This window comes from Pleurodeles waltl, chromosome 12 (assembly GCF_031143425.1).
Source record: "Pleurodeles waltl isolate 20211129_DDA chromosome 12, aPleWal1.hap1.20221129, whole genome shotgun sequence".
NCBI lineage: Eukaryota > Metazoa > Chordata > Amphibia > Caudata > Salamandridae > Pleurodeles > Pleurodeles waltl.
This window is the reverse complement of record NC_090451.1, coordinates 351,879,434-351,903,476: the sequence shown is the minus strand read 5'-3', so window position 1 is coordinate 351,903,476 and position 24,043 is coordinate 351,879,434. Positions and strand designations below refer to the sequence as shown.

General features: G+C 47.2%; 1 protein-coding gene across 3 annotated transcripts in view; it reads right to left on the bottom strand.

The window, feature by feature from the left end:
- The window catches only part of CEP89 (centrosomal protein 89), a 1,116,496-nt gene that overhangs the window by 655,198 nt on the left and 437,255 nt on the right, over nt 1-24,043 (bottom strand). For all 3 annotated transcript variants that reach the window (XM_069216542.1, XM_069216544.1, XM_069216543.1), the window contains one exon: nt 14,806-14,889. In XM_069216542.1, coding sequence (XP_069072643.1) covers nt 14,806-14,889 — 84 coding nt within the window. The remainder of the gene's footprint in view (nt 1-14,805; nt 14,890-24,043) is intronic.

The window sequence follows — 24,043 nt, the reverse complement described above, 5'->3', positions numbered from 1 at the left end:
TCTGATTTCCTGATTTGTTTGGTACTTTGGAGGTAAAATTTGAGACATCTCTTGATGTCCAAAGAGTGCAGAGTTTTTTCTGCGATTGTAGTTGGATTTGGGAAAAAAGATCGTAGTATCACAGGCTCATTGAGATGAAATGATGATGGCACTTTAGGAATGTACCTGGGGTTGGTCCTGAGCAGAACAAAGTCATCCGAAAAAAACAGAAAAGGTTCTTTAGTAGTAAAAGCTTGTATATCACTGACTCTCCTGGTGGAAGTGAGAGCAAGCAGGGTTGCCACCTTCCATGTGATGTACTTGAGTTCAGCTCTGTGAGTAGGTTCTAAAGGAGCTTTCATTACCTGGGACAGGACTATATTCAAATGCCACTCTGGCGGAGGTGGACGCACCGGAGGGAAAGTGCAGAAGAGGCCTTTCATGAACTGCTTAATAGTTCTGGATGAGCTGATTGAAGGCATATCAGCAGAGCGCCTATAAGAGGCTATAGCTGCCAAATGAATCTTGACGGATGCATGGGATAGACCAGCCTTTGAGAGTGTGAGAAGGTACGAGAGAATTTGTTCCGGCTTAATCTGTAAAGGGTGGAATGTGTTCTGAGAACACCAAACATAAAATCTCTTCCATTTGAGCTTGTACGTCTTATTTGTACTGTCTGCTCGTGCCCTAGATAATATCAGTTTGTATTCCTGATCAATGTTCATACCCTGAAACTCTCGGAACTCAGAAGCCAAGCGTGCAATTGAAGAGATGTTGGATCGGGATGAAGAATTTGACCCTGATTCTTCGTGAGAAGGTTGTGGTTGCAGGGAAAGCGCATCGGATTGGCCACGGACCGGAGTAGAAGCTCCGTGTACCAGTACTGTCTAGGCCATCTGGGCGCTATGAGAATGATCCTGCAGCACTCGGACTTCATCTTCCTGAGGAGTCTGGGGATCAACGGGATGCGGGGAAAAGAGTAGGCAAAGATCCCGGACCATCTCATCAAAAGAGCATTTCCCCACGACCCCAGGAGTGGGTATCGACTGGCGTAGAACTGGCATTTGGCATTCAGGTTGGTGGCAAACAAGTCTAGGATCGGTTGACCCCAGCGTTGGAAGATGCAGTCGAGTACCTTCTGGTTGAGTTCCCACTCGTGGCAGTTGTCGTCCATCCTGCTGAGAGAATCCGCTAGGGCGTTGTTGACTCCTGGCAGGTGCTCCACCCTGAGGCGAATATTGTGCAGTGTGAGCCAGTCCCACAGAGACTGAGCTTCTCTTGAGAGGGAGAGGGAGAGGGATCTTGTTCCTCCCTGCTTGTTGATATAAAACATACTTGTTGTGTTGTCCGTCCTGACCAACACTGAGGACCCTGCAATGCGTGAAAGAAAAGCCTTGAGATTGAGGTGGATTGCCTTTAATTCCAACAGATTTATGTGCATTCCTTTCTGAAGATCCGACCTTCTTCCCTGAATGCCATGTCTTGTAAATGGCCTCCCCAGCCTTCCTAGGAAGCATCTGTGGTGATGATAAATTCTGTTATTGGCGTTAGAAAAGTAAGTCCTTGGGAGAGATGGTTTGTCTGAGATCACCACTTCAAAGCCTGGCGAATTCTTGGCGTTTCAGTTATCAAGTCGTAAAAGGATCCTTGCAACTGGGTCCATTGGAGCTGTAACTCTTCTTGTAACGGTCTCATTCTCAATCTTGCCAGCCGAACTAGGACGATGGCGGAGGAAATAATGCCCAGAAGCGACTTGAACAGTCGTACTGAAGCAAACTTTTTTCTGGAAATACTGACAGCCATGTTGGTTAGTTTCTGCTGCCGTGCCGGGGTGAGGTATGCTTTGTTTTAGATGGTGTCTAATTCTGCACCCAAGAAGACTCTCCTGCACGAGGGAAGGATGACCGACTTCTGTAGATTTACTGTTAGCCCCAAACTGCGGAATAACTTCAGGCAAGCATTTGTAGCCTAGGAGGCTAGTAGTGAATGTAAGGAAATGCCTCCTTGGCATGGTTACCCCCTGACTTTTTGCCTTTGCTGATGCTAAGTTATGATTTAAAAGTGTGCTGGGGCCCTACTAACCAGGCCCCAGCACCAGTGTTCTTTCCCTAAAACTGTACCTTTGCTTTCACAATTGGCACACCCTGGCATTCAGGTAAGTCCCTTGTAACTGGTACCCCTGGTACCAAGGGCCCTGATGCCAGTGAAGGCCTCTAAGGGCTGCAGCATGTCTTATGCCACCCTAGGAACCCCTCACTCAGCACATGCACACTGCTTCACAGCTTGTGTGTGCTGGTGGGGAGAAAATGACTAAGTCGACATGGCACTCCCCTCAGAGTGCCATGCCAACCTCACACTGCCTGTGGCATAGGTAAGTCACCCCTCTAGCAGGCCTTACAGCCCTAAGGCAGGGTGCACTATACCACAGGTGAGGGCATAGGTGCATGAGCACTATGCCCCTACAGTGTCTAAGCAAAACCTTAGACATTCTAAGTGCAGGGTAGCCATAAGAGTATATGGTCTGGGAGTCTGTGAAACACGAACTCCACAGCACCATAATGGCTACACTGAAAACTGGGAAGTTTGGTATTAAACGTCTCAGCACAATAAATGCACACTGATGCCAGTGTGCAATTTATTGTAAAATACACCCAGAGGGCATCTTGGAGATGCCCTCTGAAAACATACCCGACTTCCAGTGTAGGCTGACTAGTTTCTGCCAGCCTGCCACACACCAGACATGATGCTGGCCACATAGGGAGAGTGCCTTTGTCACTCTGTGGTCAGAAACAAAGCCTGTACTGGGTGGAGGAGCTTCTCACCTCCCCCTGCAGGAACTGTAACACCTGGCGGTGAGCCTCAAAGGCTCACCCCCTTTGTTACAGCACCACAGGGCATCCCAGCTAGTGGAGATGCCCACCCCTCCGGCAACTGCCCCCACTTTTGGTGGCAAGGCTGGAGGAGATAATTAGGAAAACAAGGAGGAGTCTGGACAGCCCTTAAGGTGTCCTGAGGTGACTCTTACTTTTAGAAATCCTCCATCTTGTGGATGGAGGATTCCCCCAATAGGATTAGGGATGTGCCCCCCTCCCCACAGGGAGGAGGCACAAAGAGGTTGTAGCCACCCTCAAGGACAGTAGCCATTGGCTACTGTCCTCCCAGACCTAAACACACCCCTAAATTCAGTATTTAGGGGCACCCCAGAATCTAGGAAATCAGATTCCTGCAACCTTAACCAGAAGGACTGCTGACCTGAAACCCTGCAGTGAAGACGGAGACGACAACTGCTTTGGCCCCAGCCCTATCGGCCTGTCTCCCAACTTGGAAGAAAACTGCAACAGCGACGCATCCAACAGGGACCAGCGACCTCTGAAGCCTCAGAGGACTGCCCTACAACCAAGGACCAAGAAACTCCCGTGAACAGCGGCCCTGTTCAACAATCTGCAACTTTCTTGCAACAAAGAAACAACTTTAAAGACTCCACGTTTCCCACCGGAAGCGTGAGACTTTCCACTCTGCACCCGATGCCCCCAGCTCGACCTGTGGAAAACCAACACTACAGGGAGGACTCCCCGGCGACTGCGAGCCCGTGAGTAGACAGAGACGACCCTCCTGAGCCCCCACAGCGACACCTGCAGAGGAAATCCAGAGGCTCCCCCGGACCACGACTGCCTGTAACAAGGGACCCAACGCCTGGAACCAACACTGCACCCGCAGCCCCCAGGACTTGAAGGAACCGAACTCCAGTGCAGGAGCGACCCCCAGCGCCCATCTGCCTAGCCCAGGTAGTGGCTACCCCGAGGAGCCCCCTTCTGTGCCTGCCTGCATCGTTGAAGAGACCCCCGGGTCTCCCCATTACTTCCTATCTGAAACCCAACGCATGTTTGCACTCTGCACCCGTCCGCCCCTGTGCCGCTGAGGGTGTACTTTCTGTGCCTGCTTGTGTCCCCCCCGGTGCCCTACAAAACACCCCTGGTCTGCCCCACGAGGACGCGGGTACTTATCTGCTGGCAGACTGGAATCAGGGCACCCCTGTTCTCCATTGAAGCCTGTGTGTTTTGGGCACCTCTTTGACTTCTGCACCAGACCGGCCCTGAGCTGCTGGTTCGGTAACTTTGGGGTTGCCTTGAACCCCTAACGGTGGGCTACTTTGGACCCAACTTTGAGACTTGTAAGTGTTTTACTTACCTGTGAACTTAATCTTTACTTACCTCCCCCAGGAACTGTTGATTTTTGAACTGTGTCCACTTTGAAAATAGCTTATTGCCATTTTTACCAAGACTGTACATGCTATTGTGATTATTCAAAGTTCCTGGAGTACCTAAGTGAAATACCTTTCATTTAAAGTATTATTTGTAAATCTTGAACCTGTGGTTCTTAAAATAAACTAAGAAAATATATTTTTCAATATAAAAACCTATTGGCCTGGAGTAAGTCTTTGAGTGTGTGTTCCTCATTTATTGCCTGTGTGTGTACAACAAATGCTTAACACTACCCTCTGATAAGCCTACTGCTCGACCACACTACCACAAAATAGAGCATTAGAATCATCTCTTTTTGCCACTATCTTACCTCTAAGGGGAACCCTTGGACTCTGTGCACACTATTTCTTACCTTGAAATAGTATATACAGAGCCAACTTCCTACAGTGAAGAAGGATCTTTTATGAGCCAGTCATCCAGGTATGGAAACACCTGGAAACCCCTGTTGCGGAGAAAACCTGCGACTGGGGCAAGGCATTTCGTGAAAATTCGTGGAGCTGACTTCAGACCGAATGGGAGAACTTTGAACTGATAATGGGCACCGGCTACAGTAAAGCGGAGATATTTGCGATGTTTTTGATGTTTTGGTATGTGGAAATAAGCATCCTGGAGATCCATTGTTGTCATAAAATTTCCAGGATTGAGAAGGTGTAGGATATCCGACAACGTGATCATCCGAAAAGATTGTTTCCGAAGGAACTTGTTGAGCTTCCGGAGATCTAAAATCGGTTTCCATTCCTCGGACTTCTTCTTTATCAGGAAGCAACGGGAATAGAACCCAATACCTTTTTGCTGAACTAGAACCTTTTCTATAGCTCCCTTGGCAAGCATCAGGAATACTTCCTGCTGAAGCAGACAAAGATGGAACGGTCTGGATGTTCTTGGTGGATGATGCAGTGGTTTTTGTATGAATTCCAGGTATGACCTCTTGTCACTATATCCAGCACCCATTTGTCTGATGTTGTTTTTCCACTCCCGGATGTATTTGGAGATGTTTGCTCCTACTTGTAAATATTGGGGAAGAATAGCTGGTGCCTGGTGATGATCACTGCTTTCTGGGTTGATCTCAGTTTTGTGAACCCTGTCTCCTCTTTCCTCCCTGTCTGGCGTGTGAGGCAGTGGATGGTTGCCTATACTGCTGCTGATAGGATGGCCAATATTGGGGTTGCTGTTACTGCCTGTGAAAGGAACCTCGAAATGAGGTAAATCCTCTTCCTCTTGCACCCCGAAAGGGCTGTTTCCGGTACTGCAGGTTACCTAGGGACTTAGCAGTATCAGTGTCGGTCTTGATGGCCTGCAGGTCATCATCTACATGCTTGCCGAAGAGAGATTCTCCGTCGTAAGGCATGTCGAGAATTCTGGACTGCACTTCCGGTCTGAAAGATGTGGCCTTGAGCCAACCCTGGCGGCGTAACGCTGCAGCACCAGCAAGCTGACGAAAAACCGGTGGAGGCTATAATATCTAGAGCGCAGTCAGTTATCTCCTCCGACGTACGCTCACCTTCTTGGAGGATCTTCCGTGCCTCTGCTTGTCTGCTTTCAGGGATGAGGTCAATGAAAGGCTACATATCCGACCACATTTGTCGAGCATAACGACACAGGATTGCTAAGGAATTTGCTGCTCTAACAGTAATTGCAGACATGGAGGAGAATCTTTTGCCTACGTTATCTAATCTCCTCCCTATCTGAAGGAGTAGAGATAGGCGTCGATGGGTCCTTAGAACGCCTTTTAGCCGCTTGAGAAATAACAGAGTCCGGCTTAGGGTGACCAGTGAGACATGCCAGAGTCCTGAGTTGCCTTGTATTTTTTGTCCAACTTTTGTGGCACTGGTGGGACTGTTGCCAGGTTGCGCATGATTTTGGTACCCTCACTCCATATAAAGTCAATAATAGGAATGGCCCTTACAGACTTCCTTGACCGTTCTTTAAAATCACGGAGGAAGCATTCGGATGTGAAACAGATGTTGGAAGGTGGAAGCGTGCGGCAGCCCTGTCCATTAGATTGTGAAAACCACCTATATCCTCTGGTGGAGAATCTGAAGGGCGGGGAGGTAGTGGAGAAGGCGTGGGGGCTAAGTGGTCATCCTATTCCTCAGTGGGATGCTGTGGTGTATATATCTCCCCTTCTTCCGCTGATGTGGAATCTTCATCTCCGGGGCGGGGTCAGCTAAAACTGAATGAGGAGTCATCCTGGGAGTAACTGGAGGTGGGACGCTCCTTGGTGTAACAGGAGAAGCTGGTGGTGGTGGTTGATCTTCTGCTGTAACTAGGAACCTCCTCCTATAATCCTGCAGCATCGATTGTAAGTGCTGGATCAAGGAGGCAGGCATCTGTATAGAGTCTCTTGGCTGAGGTGGTTGGTAATAGCGTTCTTGATGTGAGTAATAAGGTTGGTATTGGTCATACTCACCACCCTCGTCCTCTTCCTGGTATTTAACATGTAACTGTGATGGGCTGTGTGCATCTCCAAATGGACCCTCATCCGATTCCTCCCAGTCCAGCAAATGACTGGGTAATAAGGTTGACACTTTGCTTGGTGACGTGTCTGTAGGATAAATCTCACATCTGGGCAAAGATGTGATCTTGACCATGGCCCGAAGATCAGGAGACCTGGAAGAGGTAGGAATAGCCTCTATCTGACTCACAGGCACTAATTGCATCATAGATGGTGTCGATGATGGTGCTGTCGACGGCACTGTTATCAGAGATGATCCTTCCATCGACGGCGGTCTCGTTGACAATGGTGTCGACGACAGTGGTCTTGTCGACGATGGTGTCGACGACAGTGGTCTCGTCGACGATGGTGTCGACGAAAGTGGTCTCGTCGACAATGGTTTCATCGACGGTGAGATAGCTGACAAAGCTCTCATTGGTGGTGTTGCAGTCGACGGGGCTTTCGTAGTTGATGTCATCAACGACGATGTTGCCAGCGACGTGCTCTTTTCTGGAATCCTCGTCGATGGAGGTCTAATAGAGGAAATAGGAGCCTTTACCGTCGACGTCAAGGTAGTCGTCGCCGACGATGGTCTCGTCGACGAGGTGGTGGAGACGGTAGATGTAAACACCCGCGTCGTCGTCACGGTCGTCGACGGTGGTGTCGTCGTCAACTTAATTTTAATGGTTACCTTTCTAGAGGTAGAAGGCTCAGAGGAAGGAGAACAGTGGGACGACTCTTTCTTTTGAAGAGGAGAGGATGGCTCAGAAGAAATTGAACCTTTTGAAGCCTTCTGTATGTCCATGATGTAATGTCTGCCGCTTTCTAGATCTTTCTGCCTGGCCCAGGTCCTCAGATTTGGACCTTTTGCGTGGCCTTTCCGACCCACTCTCCTCACCTGAAGTACAGGATTTTGCCTGTAACCATTTCAGAAGTCTACCCTCACGGTCTCTGAGGGTTTTTGTGGAGAAAGTACGGCATATCTTGCGGTCCTTCACCTGGTTTTGTGGGTAGAGGCAATACAAGCATTCTTTATGCAGATCATCCACATGGAGCCTTTTCTTTCCACAAGTCTTGCAAGGGCGGAAAAGGCCTTTTCTAGAAGAATCCGACATTTTATTGAGAGAAAAATACTTCTGAAGAAGTAGAAAACTGAGCAGAGCTCAGGGAAACTCCCTTCACACGAAGTGTGGTAGAAAATCTGAGGGAAGGGGCTTCTCTGGAGAGAGTTCTAGAGGGTGCTGGTGCCTGATTGGCCAGCAGGCAGGTTTGGGTCCTTTTCACAAAAGGACTTGGATAGGCTATATGAGTGGCTGGTGTTTCCAATATAGCCTATAGATTTCTTTGTTTTTATTTGTTAATGATTGCTATTTTATCTACTGTGGAACTCCCACTTCGACGACGGGGATGATTCAAGAATGTGAATTTATGAAAGATCCAATACTGAATAAACTACAGTTCTTACTTGGTTTCTTTAACTTTGGCAGAACTTACATTCCTGACTATGCACAATGTATCAAGCCACTCTATGACTTAATACGTCCTGATTTTTCTAGCAGACACTGGACAGTTGAACGCACACGCATCCTTAGGGAATTGCAACAGGACATGCTAGAAGCCAAACACTTGCACACCTGTGACAACAAAACAAATTCGGTCACCACAATAATTGCTGGTGTCATTGGGTTCACTTATGTCACCTTTAATGAGGACAACACAGTGCCCATAGCATATAAATCACATTTATACTCCAATGTAGAACAACGTTTTGCAACCACAGAAAAAATTCGAACTTCAGTTCAGATGGCTGTCATTAAGGAGAGGCCACTTGCCCAAGGGAAACGCATCACTGTCGTTACCCCGGTGCCAGATTTAGAGGCTGTCAGCAAAGCGAGCGTTCCTAACGCTAAAGCATTACATCCACGCTGGATTCAGTGGGTAACCTCCCTGACTGCCACCGATGTTGACTACATCTTTGATCCAAAACTTCAGACACAAGAATTTCTCCAATATGAACTGGAGTACCCTGCTCCTCTAGATAATGTACCACTTGACAGATACCATACTGTAATTTATACTGATGGTTCAGCACAATCAGCTGCAGGTACCAAACATCAATATTCAGCCTCTTGCACAGCTGTGAGCGGAGTGATGAAGGATGGAGTCCTTCACCCTCACAATACCTACACGCAGACCCTAGGGGACTGCACAGCTCAGTTGGCTGAACTTGAAGCCCTTATTCTAGCGCTAGCACACAGAGCCAGGATTGCTGACTTTAATTGTTTGTGACTCATACTACTATGTCCAGTCCTACAATGATTATCTGAATCATTGGCGAATGAACGGGTTCAGAGATTCTAAAGGGCACACCATAAAACACAAAACTCTGTGGGGGAGGGTGGCTGATCGTAAAAGGATAAGCTACCTTGTGACCATGTAGTACATACATTGGGCCACCAACGTGTAGGAGTACACGTTATTGACAATACTTTTGCTGATGAAGCAGCCCAATATGCAGTAGCTACGGCTTCTGTGGCTGCAGTGACTCGTTCTCAGACGAGATCGGATAATGAAATTCCGAATGTTGAGAACGCTTCAGCTGAAGGCAAGTCTCTCCCAAAAGCATACCCTACAAAATATTCTTACCACATCAGTGCACAGCATGTTGCCTACGCAACACTTCCTGGGTTTGGGGATTGAGCGATCCCTAATAAAGACCAGAGATTAGATCTAATAAAAGCAGCGCATGAGGGTGTTGCCTCTGCTCATGCTGGTATCTTGGTCACAGTATCAATCTTACAGAAATGCTTCTGGTGGACCGGTCTATACAAACAGACTAAACAATACATCCTTTGCTGTGACATTTGCTAGCAGATTAGGAGCTCTAACATCAAACACCCACCACAGACATTCCTCTTGTTGTCCAATAGGCCACTACAATGTGTGTACCCGGACCATTTCGGTCCACTCAAACCTGATGGGGCATACAAGTACATCTTAGTCGCTGTCGATTTTTGTTCTAGATTACTGTGGGTATGGCCTCAACGGTCGGCTGATGCTCGAACTCTTATAAAAGATTGGCTTATCTTTATCGGTACATATTTGGTTGCAGCATTCTATTCGGACCAGAGCCCTGCCTTTGCCTCTAAGAAATTCAGGGACACCATGGGGAAGATGGACGCTGAACTCCATTACTCCTCACCATACCATCCCGGGGAAATTCGGTGGTGGAGAGGAGGAACCGTGATCTAAAGCAGTCCTGAACAGCTAGAGTATTAGGTTCTGGCTGCAGTTTGCTCCATCACCTATATGAGGTCCAGAGAGCACTGAATAATCTGCCAAGACGGTCCCTGGGGGGGCGCACTCCCTAAGGGGTTCTCTTTTGGATACCTATGTATGTCCCAGATCTTGATGGACCTGGTTTGGCGGCAGCAGATACAACTTTTGACATAAATGAATGTCTCACTGTTTTACAGGAACTTCAGCAATTTTGTGATGATATATCTTCCGCCAGTGCTGCCACACCTTAGAAATAAGGGATTTACCAACAACTTCCACTGGCTGGATACCTAAAGTCGGGGATCTGGTTCATGAGAAGATCGCTGTGAAGAAGAAATTCGGTCCATCCTACAGAGCACCGGTCCCAGTCCTGGGAGTGCATTGTACCAGAACTGTTATCTTTCCTCCGCTGCCTGGTTCCAAAGCAAACAGATTCCTTTCCATTGATGACGTCAAACTTCACCATGTGGCCGATCCTGCACAGTAGACCTAGAGGTCCCTTGGGTAGTTCCCGGTCCCCTCTCACTACCCAACAGGACATACCTCTTCAAAGTAGAATTAACAACACTACTTCGGACGACACAACAATGTCCAACGAAGCTACAAATACCTCCTCGACCATGGGGAGGGCAGAAAATGAGCTCTTGCTCATTCCAGTTACCACTTCAACTACAGCACATGTCCAAGATTTGACTGTTTTCTACAGCAACACTACAGAGATTGACGGCATCCACCATCTACTATGAGCCTCCACGCAAAGTGGATCCATCCACCAGTAATGCACCTGTTCCTGCGTTTGCAGAGACTGCCTCTGGTTATTTCATTAACATTGATGACTTTTCTTCAGACTCATCCACTCCAGTAATTGAAAATGTATCAAAGACACGTAAGCTGTACCTATGGCTTAAACATAACTATTTAATTCACCCATGGAACTAGTTATGATTCTGCTTCACATTTTTTGCATTGTTTCTATGGATTGGTTTTTGTGACTGTTTCTTTTTACTTATAAATGGTCATTACCTTCCTGAACGCTCCATGGTTGAGCCTGTGGATGAAGTCTTAACTCCGTATCATTCAATAAAAATAAGGTCCGAAGAGACTTGCCCCTTGTGAACATTTCAGCTGTACCTATTCCTGATGGGATTGTGTGGGACAACGTTCCATTTGATGTACATGGGCCTACTGAGGTAATTCAAATCCCATATGTCTTCAAAATGTCTATGACTGATGTAATTACACCTGGTGTTGTATCTGATGATTGGGATGTCCAGACAGTTGATCTATGTTAACTGAAATGAAGGACTATTCAGTATTTGAAAGTGATGATGTATACACATATACAATGAATTATGGGGAAATGTTCTGCTATAACAATTGGGGACATTACTACCTGCCTTGTACTACTAGACATAGACCAGTACTTAACTACACACAGTGGGAACACTGCTCAACACCACCTGTGGGGAGCCCAAATGTTATTCAGATAAATGTACTTATTTTTCTGGGCATGGCACAAAACATCCAGAGTCATATTATTTCAAGTTACCTCCTTCAGAAATTAGGAAAATTTTGCTAACTGATACAAAGCTGATTTTTATCAGATTCCTTTGTCTCCCGTCTTGTAGTTCAAGGTTACAATTACTGGAGGAACACTATTGATTTAAAGAGTGCATGGGGAACACAAGATTGGCAATACAGGGTAGGGAAGCTTTGTTTAAAGCGTGCCTTATTCCTGCGCAAATGATCTTTTTAAATGATACCATTCCACAGACTTTGTGTCTGGGATTAGCAAAAATAAAAGAAATGAACACGCCCAGTACCCCACACTGGCAAAGTTTAATAACTGGCAATCCTTTATCAAAGACACTGAGGAGGAACTAAATGCAAAGGATCAGGCCGGAACCTATAACTCTTAACTTTCCAGTCTCTGCGGGTGGTTGATTTGGCCAATGGACACAAATGGGTGTCAGGTATGTTTTGTGAATTCCTCAGGGGGGGTTTCAAGATTAGCCGGCCAGACCCTTGCTTTGTCTCGGGTCAAAACACAGGTATAGTTACAACATACAGTGTGGGTAAACTGTGCCAACAATGGGTACAGACCAACACGTTAGCTACAGTTAAAGAACATCTTAATACTCTTTCTGAGGATATAGACTTGCAGGACTTTTTGTTAGGTCCTAGAAAGCCGTGCTCTAAAAGATTCATCTATGCTATGTATAATGAGATCTTGAATCTTTCTCAGATAGAAGCTGCTGCACGTTTAAGGCAAAAAGATAAGGAAAACTCAGAAAAGGCTTTAGCTGTTGTCGACAACAGCATGAACACTCAGTCCAACAGGATTTATTCCCTGACAAACAGTGTCATCTGCAATAGAAATCTTTCAGAAAGACATGTCCCTTTCATATCATGGGCAAAGTCAGCTGCATTCCATCATGCAGTTAGGATGGACGTTACAGACCTTGAAACATTGCGGGTTCCTTGGCAGTACATTAACGTTAGTGAATTGTTCACAGCTTTTAATTTATCCAAGGAACAACAGACAATGGCTAAACGGGAAGCGAGTTTCACCTTGCTTCACATTAAAAAGTTAGAAAAGTTGCCTTTCACAGTTGCAGAAAGTCCATCAACAGTATGGCTCCTACATGGCATTATTAATCTGTCCATTTCCATTTTTCGAAATGGCTGAAACATCTTGCTGTGGGCAGGTACGAGCGACTAGACGATAGCTATATTAAAGATGAGTGGGAGTTGCCAATGGAATACAAATGTCTGAACGCCGAAACAGAGGTCTTTCTCAGCAGAAGCAAATGCAAGACTACGGTTTTTCATTCAGTGATCTGCAAGAAGGTGTCCCTTCATGGCCTTTGCAATGCAGGGGTTGCAAACTTGGCCTATTTTCTGAAGGGTACTCCAGTCCCTTTGATTCGACCAGCATTTCATGTACCTTCGAATGGAAGTTATGTGGTGCTGAGCGACCAAAGCTCTTGCGGTATGCGACCAGGAATTGCCTATGCAATTTCAGTCTCTAAGGTTTTATTCCCCCCCCCCCCGCCCACATGAGAGATAAAAGTATCAGAAATGTGGCCTCACATTGATACTGCTAATGTAAATTATCACAAGCTGAGCAATCTAAAGGCGCTACTTTTCCAAAAACAATTCATGTTGATATCGGGTAGAGAGACGTATGCTCTCCAGATTGAGAGCTCATCAGCCGAGTTACAATACCTATTAAAGACCAACTTCCCCAAGCACTTTGGAGAGCTGGTATCCAGAATTTTCAATGCTTCAAGCACTACTGGATTGTCCACTTCTTTAAGGCTGTTGGGTCTGGATTTGTGTCCATCTTCCAGACTGTCTTCGGAGTCATTCCATCGGCCATCCATTCACTCTTTTCAAGTGTGTTTGGCGGCTTTCCTATAATTTTGGCATTGATTGGCAGAATACTGCTGCTATTTCTCCTGATTCGCAGTGGTTGTGTCTTTCCAGCTACGCAAAGCAATTGAGCCAATGCCACCAGCTCAAATGTGCCATGAACGCATGGTTCAGGTCTTTAATACCCCGTTGCTGGAGGAATTGGAGCGTGACTGGTCATTGTCATTCTGACCACTCCTATGGTGCTTGCAACCAGTCTTTCCCTGCGTATGGGTCTTTATATTAATGACTTGTCTTTACCGTTCTGTTTCTTGCATTATTCATTATCCTAATCATTGCAGCCCATGCAACTCATCGTAGATTGCAGTTTTGTTAAATAAAACCTATTGAAACCTTATTGCATCTTTTTTATTGCCTGTGTTTGATTGAGACATGCTGTTAATGTGAGAAAGGAGTAATCTTTGTTTAACCACAACACTCCCTGAGATGTAATACTCTTGAGTCCATGTGTAAAGGCTGCCAAAAATCACCATTTACTGTTTGGGTTTTGGGTGAGGTGCTGCTTGTGAGCCGGGAGGTTTGGGACAGCAGTTGTGACTTGTAGGATAGGCATAGTCGCCTACAAACATAAGTAACGTCATCCTTAAACCAGCAGGCTTGCCTAGAGCAAGAGTCAAATTACGACACCAGTGGTGCTCTATGCATCACCTCTACTGAGTGGCATACTATTGAGCAGAACAGATGTATTTCGTCCAAGGATTGGCACAGCCCCGAGAGGAACCAATGCATCACCCCTGCTGCGTGGGTAGGACCTGTTGCAAAAGATTTGCATTGCTGCAGAAGCCTACATCTTGGATTTGAGGTATTGCCTTCGGAACTGCTGCTGTATGATGCTTTTCCCAGTGCAAGCTCCTCGCATTGCAGCTTCCACGCTCATCTCAACAGTGACCAAATAAGGGATTGAAACGTCATCAACATTTAGTACTTGAACACTGCACAATAATATATGTTTTGACATGAGCAAGAGTACTGTAAAATTGTGACTTTACTGTGCTGTTACATGTGATATGCCTGAGCAATTATAATTTATGGTTTCCAAGAAGTTTTTGTTTTCCCACTACACTGTTTTCTTATTTTCATTTGGAATAAATATACTGATTTATTACATGTTTTCCATAGACTTCCTTGTGATTCTATGTGGTATTTACATCTATAGTCTTTTTATCTAAGGGGCCCTTGTTCCTTTATAAAATACTGGCCCCTGGTCCCTTAGTACATGTGGGTTGTCCCTTGTGTGTTTTAAAAATATTTGAGTATATAGAAACATCACACACAGACTAACTACCTTGATCATCCACCACAGACTTTCACAATGTTGGATGATGAAAAAGACTGTTGAAAAAAAATCATAATACTAATTAGGATTTATACAGCACAACATGAAGTTGCATTCATAAGCAGAATTTTGAATTTTACCTCATGTGCATCGATTACGGAATCCTTTTCTCTCATCCTATCCTCATAAGCCAGCATTAATGGAGATAAATATTTCATGTCCAACTGGAGAACAAACAGAGTTTTAATTATCTCACAAAATAAAGATTTTCAATACAGAAACAATTCAGCATGTTTAAAAACAGAGAATTATCTATGAGACCTTTGCACTGAAGACAATTTTCTGAAATTCAAAAGGCCCTTCAAAACACAATTCTACAATGTGCATTACGTATAATAATTCAGTCTGAAAATAACTATTATTACTGTTTCATCTTTCAATTAGGTGTTAACCCTGCTTCATGACCTCCGATGACACGTTATTTAAAAGGCAGGAACTGATCTTTGGGCTGCACTAACATAGGGTACAATAAATAAACAGGTAAAACAATTGCAACGAAACTGTAAACTTCAATGATAGATGTTCTATACATATAGACCATTTACATTGCCATGTGTATGACATGACAGGTTCCTAATTTTCTTTGTTATAAATAAAAACTGTTGAAAGTGTTCTAGCGGCCCATTACTCTGAGCATAAAGCCGGTTTCCTATGATTGTACAAACCTTATTTCTTGATATTGAGCTCCTGTGAACATCAAACCTTAAATCAATGTAGCTAGGTTTATTCAAAGAATTAGAAAATCAACAATGAAGTAGCATCATCAACAACAATGAACAGCTGAATGGTCAAATTGACACATAAAGCTTGGCAAGAAGTAAGGAAGTGGAAACTCTTTCAGAACTTCCATCACTTATAAGATTCAGTGTGGTAATGAACTGCTCCAGGCTCGAAGACTCTATTAAAGGAACACTAACAACTGTAAATGATGCCACCCAACTCTGGCTCTTGTCTGTAGCATAACCCATTTCTTGGCACTTCTATAAATGTGTCATTTATGGCTATATTAAACTGATCAACAGATTATTCAACTACTTTAATAATTAAAAGCTTAGCGACTTACTGATGCTTCCACAGGTGAAACTGTTACTGGTAACAAGTTGTACATGTATGAAGCACTAACACCTGCACTCTGAAAATTCTCATCACTAGAAATGTTATTTCCTACATGTAGGAAGCTGGCTCTGTATATACTATATCAAAATGAGTCCAGGGGTTCCCTAAGAAGCTTGACAGAGGCAATAACAGATAAAACTAATGCTTTATTTGTGGTAGTGTGGTCGAGCAGTTAGGCTTATCAGAGGGTAGTGTTAAGCATTTGTTGTACACACACAAAAAATAAGTAAAAACACACCACTCAATGACTTAACTCCAGGCCAATAGGTTTTTGTATAGAAAAATATTATTTTGTTAACTTATTTCTAGAACCACAAGATTCATTTAGCAGGTAAGTACATTAAATGAAAGGAACTTTACTCAGTAATACTTTAAACTTTGAATGGAATCAATAATGTATACAGTTTTCTTTAAAATGGCAAAAAGGTATTTTAAAAGTGGACACAATTTTCAACAGTTCCTGGGGGAGGTAAGTAAAGTACAGTTTCTGAGGTAAGTACCACACTTACGGGTTCAGTCTCCGGGGCATAGGTAGCCCACCGTTGGGGGTTCAAGGTAACCCCAAACACCCAGCACCAGCAACACAGGGCCGGTCAGGTGTAGAGGTCAAACAGGAGTCAAAATAACGTGGATGCCTATAGAGACAGGGGGTACTCCGGTTCCAGTCTGCTTGCAGGTAAGTACCCGCGTTGTCGGAGGGCAGACCAGGGGGGTTTGGAAGAGTGTTGGAGGGGCCCCAAGTAGGCACAAAAACCACACCCTCAGAGGCACGGGCGGCCTGGTGCAGTGTGCAAACAGGGCGTTGGGTTATCAATAGAACGCCATGGAGGGAACCGGGGGTCACTTAAGCGCTGCAGGCAAGGGGAAGCCACTGACTGGGCAAGGGTGAGGGCCGCCTGCTGGTTGTTGCAGCACCGGTGGTCGGTTTTTCACCGGCCTAGGGGGCTGTGGGTGCAGTGCTTCTCAAGGCGTTGGATATCTTCATCCCGGGCAGTCGTGGTCAGGGGGATCCTCAGGATTCCCTCTGCAGGTGTCGTCATGGGGGTGCAGAGAGGTCAGCCCAGGGTGGACACGTCGTCGGAGTCACCTGGGGGTCCTCTCTGGATAGTTGGTTTCTCTGGACAAAGGCCGGGGGCATCGGGTGCAGAGTAGTTCACGCTTCTGGAGTGAGGTGAGAGTCACTTTAAAGTTGGTTTCTTGGTCTTCTTTTTGGACAGGTCTCTGGTCTACAGGAGTTTCTTGGTCCTCGGTGATGAGTGCAGTCCCCTGGAGGCTTTTCAGGGGTCGCTGGTCCTGCAGAATGCGTTCTAGCTGGAGTGCCTGGAGCACTGTAACACCAGGCTTGAGCCTTTGATGCTCACCGTCAGGTGTTAAAGTTCCTGCAGGAGGTGGTGTGAAGCACCTCCACCCAGGACAGGCTTTGTTTCTGACCACATAGTGCACAAAGGCACTCACCCCATGTAGTCAAACTCGTCTGGAAGCGGCAGGCTGGCACAGACCGGTCAGCCTTGCACTAGCAGTTGGGCTAACATACAGGGGACATCTCTAAGATGCCCTCTGTGTGCATTTTTCAATAGATCCCACACTGGCATCAGTGTGGTTTTATTGTACTGAGAAGTTTGATACCAAACTTCCCAGTATTCAGTGTAGCCATTATGGTGCTGTGGAGTTCGTAATGACAAACTTCCAGACCCTATACTCAGTATGGCTACCTGCACTTACAATGTCTAAGAATTGACTTAGGCACTGTTGGGGCATAGTGCTCATGCAGCTATGCCCTCACCTGTGGTATAGTGCATCCTGCCTTAGGGCAGGATGACTTACCTATGCCACAGGCAGTGGTTTGTGGGCATGGCACTCGGAGGGGAGTGCCATGTCGACTTTGTCTTTTCTCCTATTAGCACACACACAAGCTGCAAAGCAGTGTGCATGTACTGAGTGAGGGATCCCGGAGGGTGGCATAATATATGCTGCAGCTCTTAGAGACCTTCCCTGGCCACAGGACCCTTGGTACCAGGGGTACCTTTTACAATGGACTTAACTAAGGGCCAGGGCTTACCAATTGTGGAAACAAAGGTACAGTTTTAGGTAAAGAACTCTGGTGCTGGGGCCTGGTTAGCAGAGTCCCAGCACACTTCCAATCCAAACTGGCATCAACACTAGGCAAAAAGGGGGGGTTAACCATGCCAACAGTGGCATTTTCCTACACTACATAAATGTACACAATACACATTGTTTTTATTCCCACATCAGGTCTTTAAATATTAGAGCTTAATATCCAATGAAAGGATGAACTAGGAGCTGAGCTTCAGGGATTATCCTTGGTCTGCACGTAAATGCAGGTTAAGTCAATTCAGCTCCATGCCAATACAATGCATGATCTGTCTGACAAAACAATTTACACAGTGCTTTGCCGATTACAAGAGGTTCTCACAGCGAATGTTAGACCCACCAGCCCAGCACTCTTATTTCACAGCAAACCAACCACTGATTCTCACCATAATCATCTTCAGAAGCATACACAATTGTGCAGCAGGTGGTTTTGGAGAGACAAAGTGCAAGACCAAACTCCAAAAAACTGTGCATACATGGTGCAAAGTATCAAACTCCATGGCGAAACTAGATGGGTCTATGTTTTTTTAGGGTTAATTTTTTTCACTATTCATGGGATCTCTAATAGGTGCATTTTATAACCACGTTAATTTGTTTCAATGAGAGGCTTGAGTGACAATGCAACTAGTAACTATAACTTAACAGAAGCATGTCTAGGCAAGCACAACATGTCCTCCTAAGCAACTAAACACCTCCTGTCACATGATCTTGAAAAAGGAGTGTTTTGAGTGTGTAAGGGCTGAACTAAATGCTCAGTATGTTTTCACAGATTTTAAGCAGATCTCTTGATGGTGTGAATATAATTCTTCTTTTGATTAAGTAACTATTTTTGGTGCTTTGGTGTGGTCTTGTCTATTCTATTTCTGAAATATGGGCCTTGATAACTACTTCAGGAAATGTCTGTCATCATTCTGGAGGGAAGGGGTGTGGCTCGGCGCCAATGGAGAAGGGAGCAGAGGCAGAGAGCTCCGGCGCCGAAATTCACCATCCGGAACTATCCTGATGTCCTACCGCCGGGGCCGTGACAGTTTTGACCCCCTCAAGATGGTGGGGGCGACAAGGCCCTGAGCTAGAGAACTGGGGGCCGTGAGAACTGGCAGTGAAGACCCGACAAGAACGAGGGGCCGGACGTGGCAGAAACCAAGATGGCGGGTGCAGCCTGATCCGGACGACGTCGACCGGAGGGGGAGCATGACTCAGTTGCGGACACTGGAGCGGTGCCTGCGACGGAGCGCAGTCGAAGGAGGCGCAGCTGCTCCACTCGCCGACCAGGCCCGAGAGAGAGGCAATGAGTGGGACCGAACTGAGGGGGGCCTGGGGATAGCTTGCGGCTGCGACGGCGCCCCCCCCCCCTTTGCATTGCTGGAGGTGAGGAGCCCAAGCAGAGGGGAGGGCTGGTGAGCGGAGGAGTTCCCTCCCCTTCGCCTTGACCCAGGTCCCTGGATGCGGCACAGGAGGCGCGGACTGAGGGTGGGGCTGGTCTCACTGTGGAGCCTGGGGCGCAGGCTGACATTCCCCAAGGTGGTGGTGGGGAGCTGGCCTGCGGAGTGGGTGGGAACCGGAGGAGGACGTGATGGAGACCTGCCACTGACCAGTGGGTGGCTGGCCCTTCCTCTTGGACTCGGGCCCCTGGACAGGGGAGTTCAACGGAGGACAAGGAGCCAACCAGGCAACTGAACGAGCTGACACTGCCAGGAGCTGAGAATGATGAATAACCCTGCATGAGATGGCGCTGCAGCAAAGCGGGTGGGAGCCCCTACGGTCTGTGCTACAATTGAACAACGCTGGGTGACTTCGGGGCTTTTCAGCTGAGAGCGGAAGAAGTATGCAGCATAGACATATAGACCAGTAAATAAAGACTGGGGGGGGTATGAGGAGTGGGGCACGAGGGTGAGGAGCTACTGCGAGGGATGCCCCTTCCTTGCTGCCTCCCGCCGTGAAGTGGACCTGGATGACTCCTATAACCACCGATGACCATGGGGAAAACAAGAAAGAAGAATACTGTTGCGGATAGTATGCTCAAGGTGGGAAGCAGCGACAAATACAACAAAGGAAAGGGAAAATGTGGTATCCATGAAAGGACCGGCAGCAAACCTGTCTCTGCAGGACATTCTGCAAGCTATCGCAGCCTCCAGAGAGGCCCCAGAGTCCAAAACAGACACCCTGGCTACGAATCTGGGCATACTATATGAAGATCAAAGACGAGTGGCGGAGTGTCATGATCGCGGAGCAAGAACTCATGGACATTAAGCCGGCACTCTCCACAGCAGGGGACTGATTAACCACCTTGGATCAGCAAGTGAAGGCCCTTGCGGTCTGCGCCGAAGATGTGGAAAAAAGATCTCGCCAGAACAATATCCGGGTAGTCTGACTGCCACAAAAAGTTAAGCACAATGCCATGGCTTCCTATCTGGAGAACTCGATCCGCACTGAGGTGGCGCCGGAAGGACTATTTACTTTCTATGCATTCGAGAGAGCTCACAGGGTGCCGACCAGACCGCCACCTCTGGGTGCCCCCCGCGGCCGGTTGTGGCCAGACTGCTACACTACAGAGACCGAGACCATATTCTCGGGCAGGCTCAGAGAAGGGGAGAGCTGCAGGTAGAGAACAGTGTGGTCAGCATCTTCCGGGATTTCTCACAGGAGGTGAAAAGACAACGGGCCACTTTCTTGGAGGTAAACAGACAACTGTGATCATTGGACATCTCCTTCCCTATGCTCTTCCTAGCCACACAGAGTGGCAGAGGGAAGGGGAGCACTCTGCTTCCGGACCCCGCAGGAGGCGCGAAAATAGCTGGATGGGCAACTGAGAGCAGACATCAACCAAAGGCACCGGGGGAGCCGACCCCTGAGCCACCATCAGCAACCTGGGAGACCCCACTGCAGCAAGGCATCGCCGCCCTTGGAGGAAGTCCAAAGAGAGAGGCAGAGAGCCAATCGCAGCTGTAGCATCCTTGAGTGAAGGCAGCAACAGAGGAAGGTGCGCAACACTCGGAGTCCGACGGGGAGTTAGAATCCTTGACGTCTCCTAGAGTGGAGCTTCCAGTGGTAACACCGGGGACCTCGGAGGACTTCATCTGAAGCTCCTTAGTGAAGCAGAGATGGGGACAGCGAAGGCCACTTCGTTGCGCTAAAGGGAGGACAAGACAAGCGGTTCAGAGGACACATGAGACTGGATGGGGTGAGATCCGGGGCTGAGGGGCCCTGCTCTGCCTTGGGCCTTACTGCACATATCTCACAAGATAGTTCTTCGATTAAGTATTAGTTTGGATGGGGGTTGTTTTTTCACCTGTCCTGGGGAAGGGGAGTTGGGAAGTTATTGGGTTGTTGAGTTACCAGAAAGATGCCACTGCACCCCTAGAGGTGAAAACCAGACGAGTGAAGATTGGAAGACAGGAACTACATGCAACAGGGGAGTGTATGGCAGGAATTGTTTAACAAGCAGACCAGATGGGGGAAGCACAGAACTATAAGATTGTGTCCTGGAATATTGGGGGCATGCACACTACGACTAAGTGGTACAAAGTGTTTTCCTATCTACAGAGGAGAGGGGCACACATAGCAATGTTTCAGTAAACACATGACTGACTTAGAGGGAGTGGCTCTGCAGAGGAGGTGGAGGGGCCAAGTGTATTATACATCCTACTCTGCATATGCTCAGGCAACTCTCATCTGGATTAGGGCAGGAGTCTCCTTTCAGAAAACAGGTGCAATCGTAGACACCAATGGCCGATTTGTGGTGGTCACCGGATGCCTGGAGGGTGGGACATAGCTCTTATTAGCATTTACACACCAAAGGCTGATTAGGGAGCATTCCTGGGCCACCTCTCAGGAGCATTGCCCCCCCCACTTACTGCACATGGTGCTGATGGGAGGAGACTTCAACTATGTAGCTGATCCCTTCATGGACAGATCACATCCCCCGCTTGGGAGTTCCCCAGTCTGTAGAACTGCCAATGCATTTCAAGCATGGCAAATTGTTTGGGCTTGGTGGGCTCATGGTGATGCCTCTACCCACACACCAGAGACTATTCCTTCTTTTCAAACATGCATGACATACGTATCTGATTAGACATATTTCTCTGCACCCCAGAGGTACATGGCCAGGTCTGGAAAGTGGAATACCTAGGGAGGACGATATCTGACCACAATCCAACCCTTCTCCAGCTGTACTGGTAGAGAGCCAAGCCACATACATCGACTTGGCAGCTCAAGCCAGAATCACTAGAAGACCCTGTCTTTCGGTAACAAACAGGGGTGACATATTAGACAATACTTTGAGGAGATTGAGGGCACTGCATTCTCTCCCCAGATTTTATTGGATGCCTTCAAAGTAGTGATACAAGGGAGTTGTACAGCCGAATCAGTAGGAATCCAGAGGACATTACTAGGAGAAGCCATGGCTGTGAAGAGTGAGTTTGAAGAAGGGGATCCCCATCATAGAAATTAACACCTCAACAGGGCAGAGGGCATTCCGGCAGGAAGCGATCAACCAACATTTTTATAGATGCTACACTTTTCTATATACAAGCCTAACACAAAGCAGCGAGGCTGACATACGTGCCTTCCTAGAACCACTGCCACGCTGGAGCCTCAACGGGGAGGAAAAGGTAACATCGGGAGGGGACATCAAAGGCCTTGCACGAAGGAAAACCCCGGGCACGGATGGACTCCCCATAGAATTCTAAGCAACATATACTGACGACCTGGCCCCCAAACGTATGACACTGCACAAAGCAGTGAGAGACCAAGGGCGCCTACTGGACACAACCAAAGAAGCAGCTGAAACCTGGCAAACCAGCGCATGACAGCATTGCCTACAGGCCACTGTCCATGCTCATTACGGACTATAAAATACTCAGTTGGGTCCTTGCGGCGAGACTGCTGCCTTTTATGACTCGCCTAGTCCACACGGACCTGGCAGGGTTTATCCCCACACGTAACACTGCCCAGAATGTCTGCCGATTTATCAACCTCCTCGACGCGAACATCCCAGAAAAAATGACCGCTGCTGTTTTTGCCGTCGATATAAAGAAGGGATTTGACAGCTTAGAATGGAAATATTGTATATGGTACTAAAGCGCATGGGACTGAGGGAGGGATTTATTAGATGTTCGCAGCTTCTGTACACATACCATAGAGCCTGCGTGCGGACTGGGGACACGATATTACAATTATATAGCGTGGAGAGGGGCACACGCCAGGGGTGTCCCCTCTCGCCCTTGCTATTGGCACTGGCAATGGAACCATTGCCCACCCAAGCGTGGACAGCTCATTGGTATCAGGGACTACAGTATGGTGATACCGCACACCGCATAGCGTTATATGCAGACTAACTGCTCATGTTCCTACGAAACATAGCATCGGAACTAAGGGGGGCCCGGACACTCCTAGAAAAATTTGGCCTGCTATCGGGGCTACAGGTGAATTGGAAAAAATCACAACTCTATTCACTGACAGCAGACCGAGACCCACCTGAGGACTTAGGACATGTTCCCTGAGAACCTAGATGCATGTCCTAACTGGGAGTCAGAATCTAATTCAATAGAGCTGATCTCCTAAAGGGCAATATAAGCAAAGCCACTAGAGCACTGAAAACTAGTTTGGATGTCTGGAAGACACTTCCTCTGTCGGTGGCGGGGATAATAGCATTGCTCAGGATGGTGGCCCTGCCTAGGCTACTATACTACTTTGCGGTCCTGCGATCTTCAGGGAGCTGGATTCCCTGATCACTGCGTTCATATGGGGGCCCGGGAGGTGCCCTCGCCACCATGAAAAGACTAAGGACAGAGGGGGGACTGGCAGTCCCAGACTATGAGTCGTACTATCTGGTAGCTCAGCTGCAATGGATAACCCAATGGATAGCAGGGCACATACTACTGAACAGTAATTTGAATTAAACCGCTCCACATTTTACTCAATTGGTGGGACGCTACTGAAATTTACCGGACCCACTAACATAGACAATCCTGAGGTTTAAGTCATATGAAAATGCTGGAATAGATGTCGCCAAAAAACTGATATGGGTATCCCTTACTCTCCTGACATACCAATGGCTTAGCTGCTATGGGTGCCTCACTGAGGAGACTG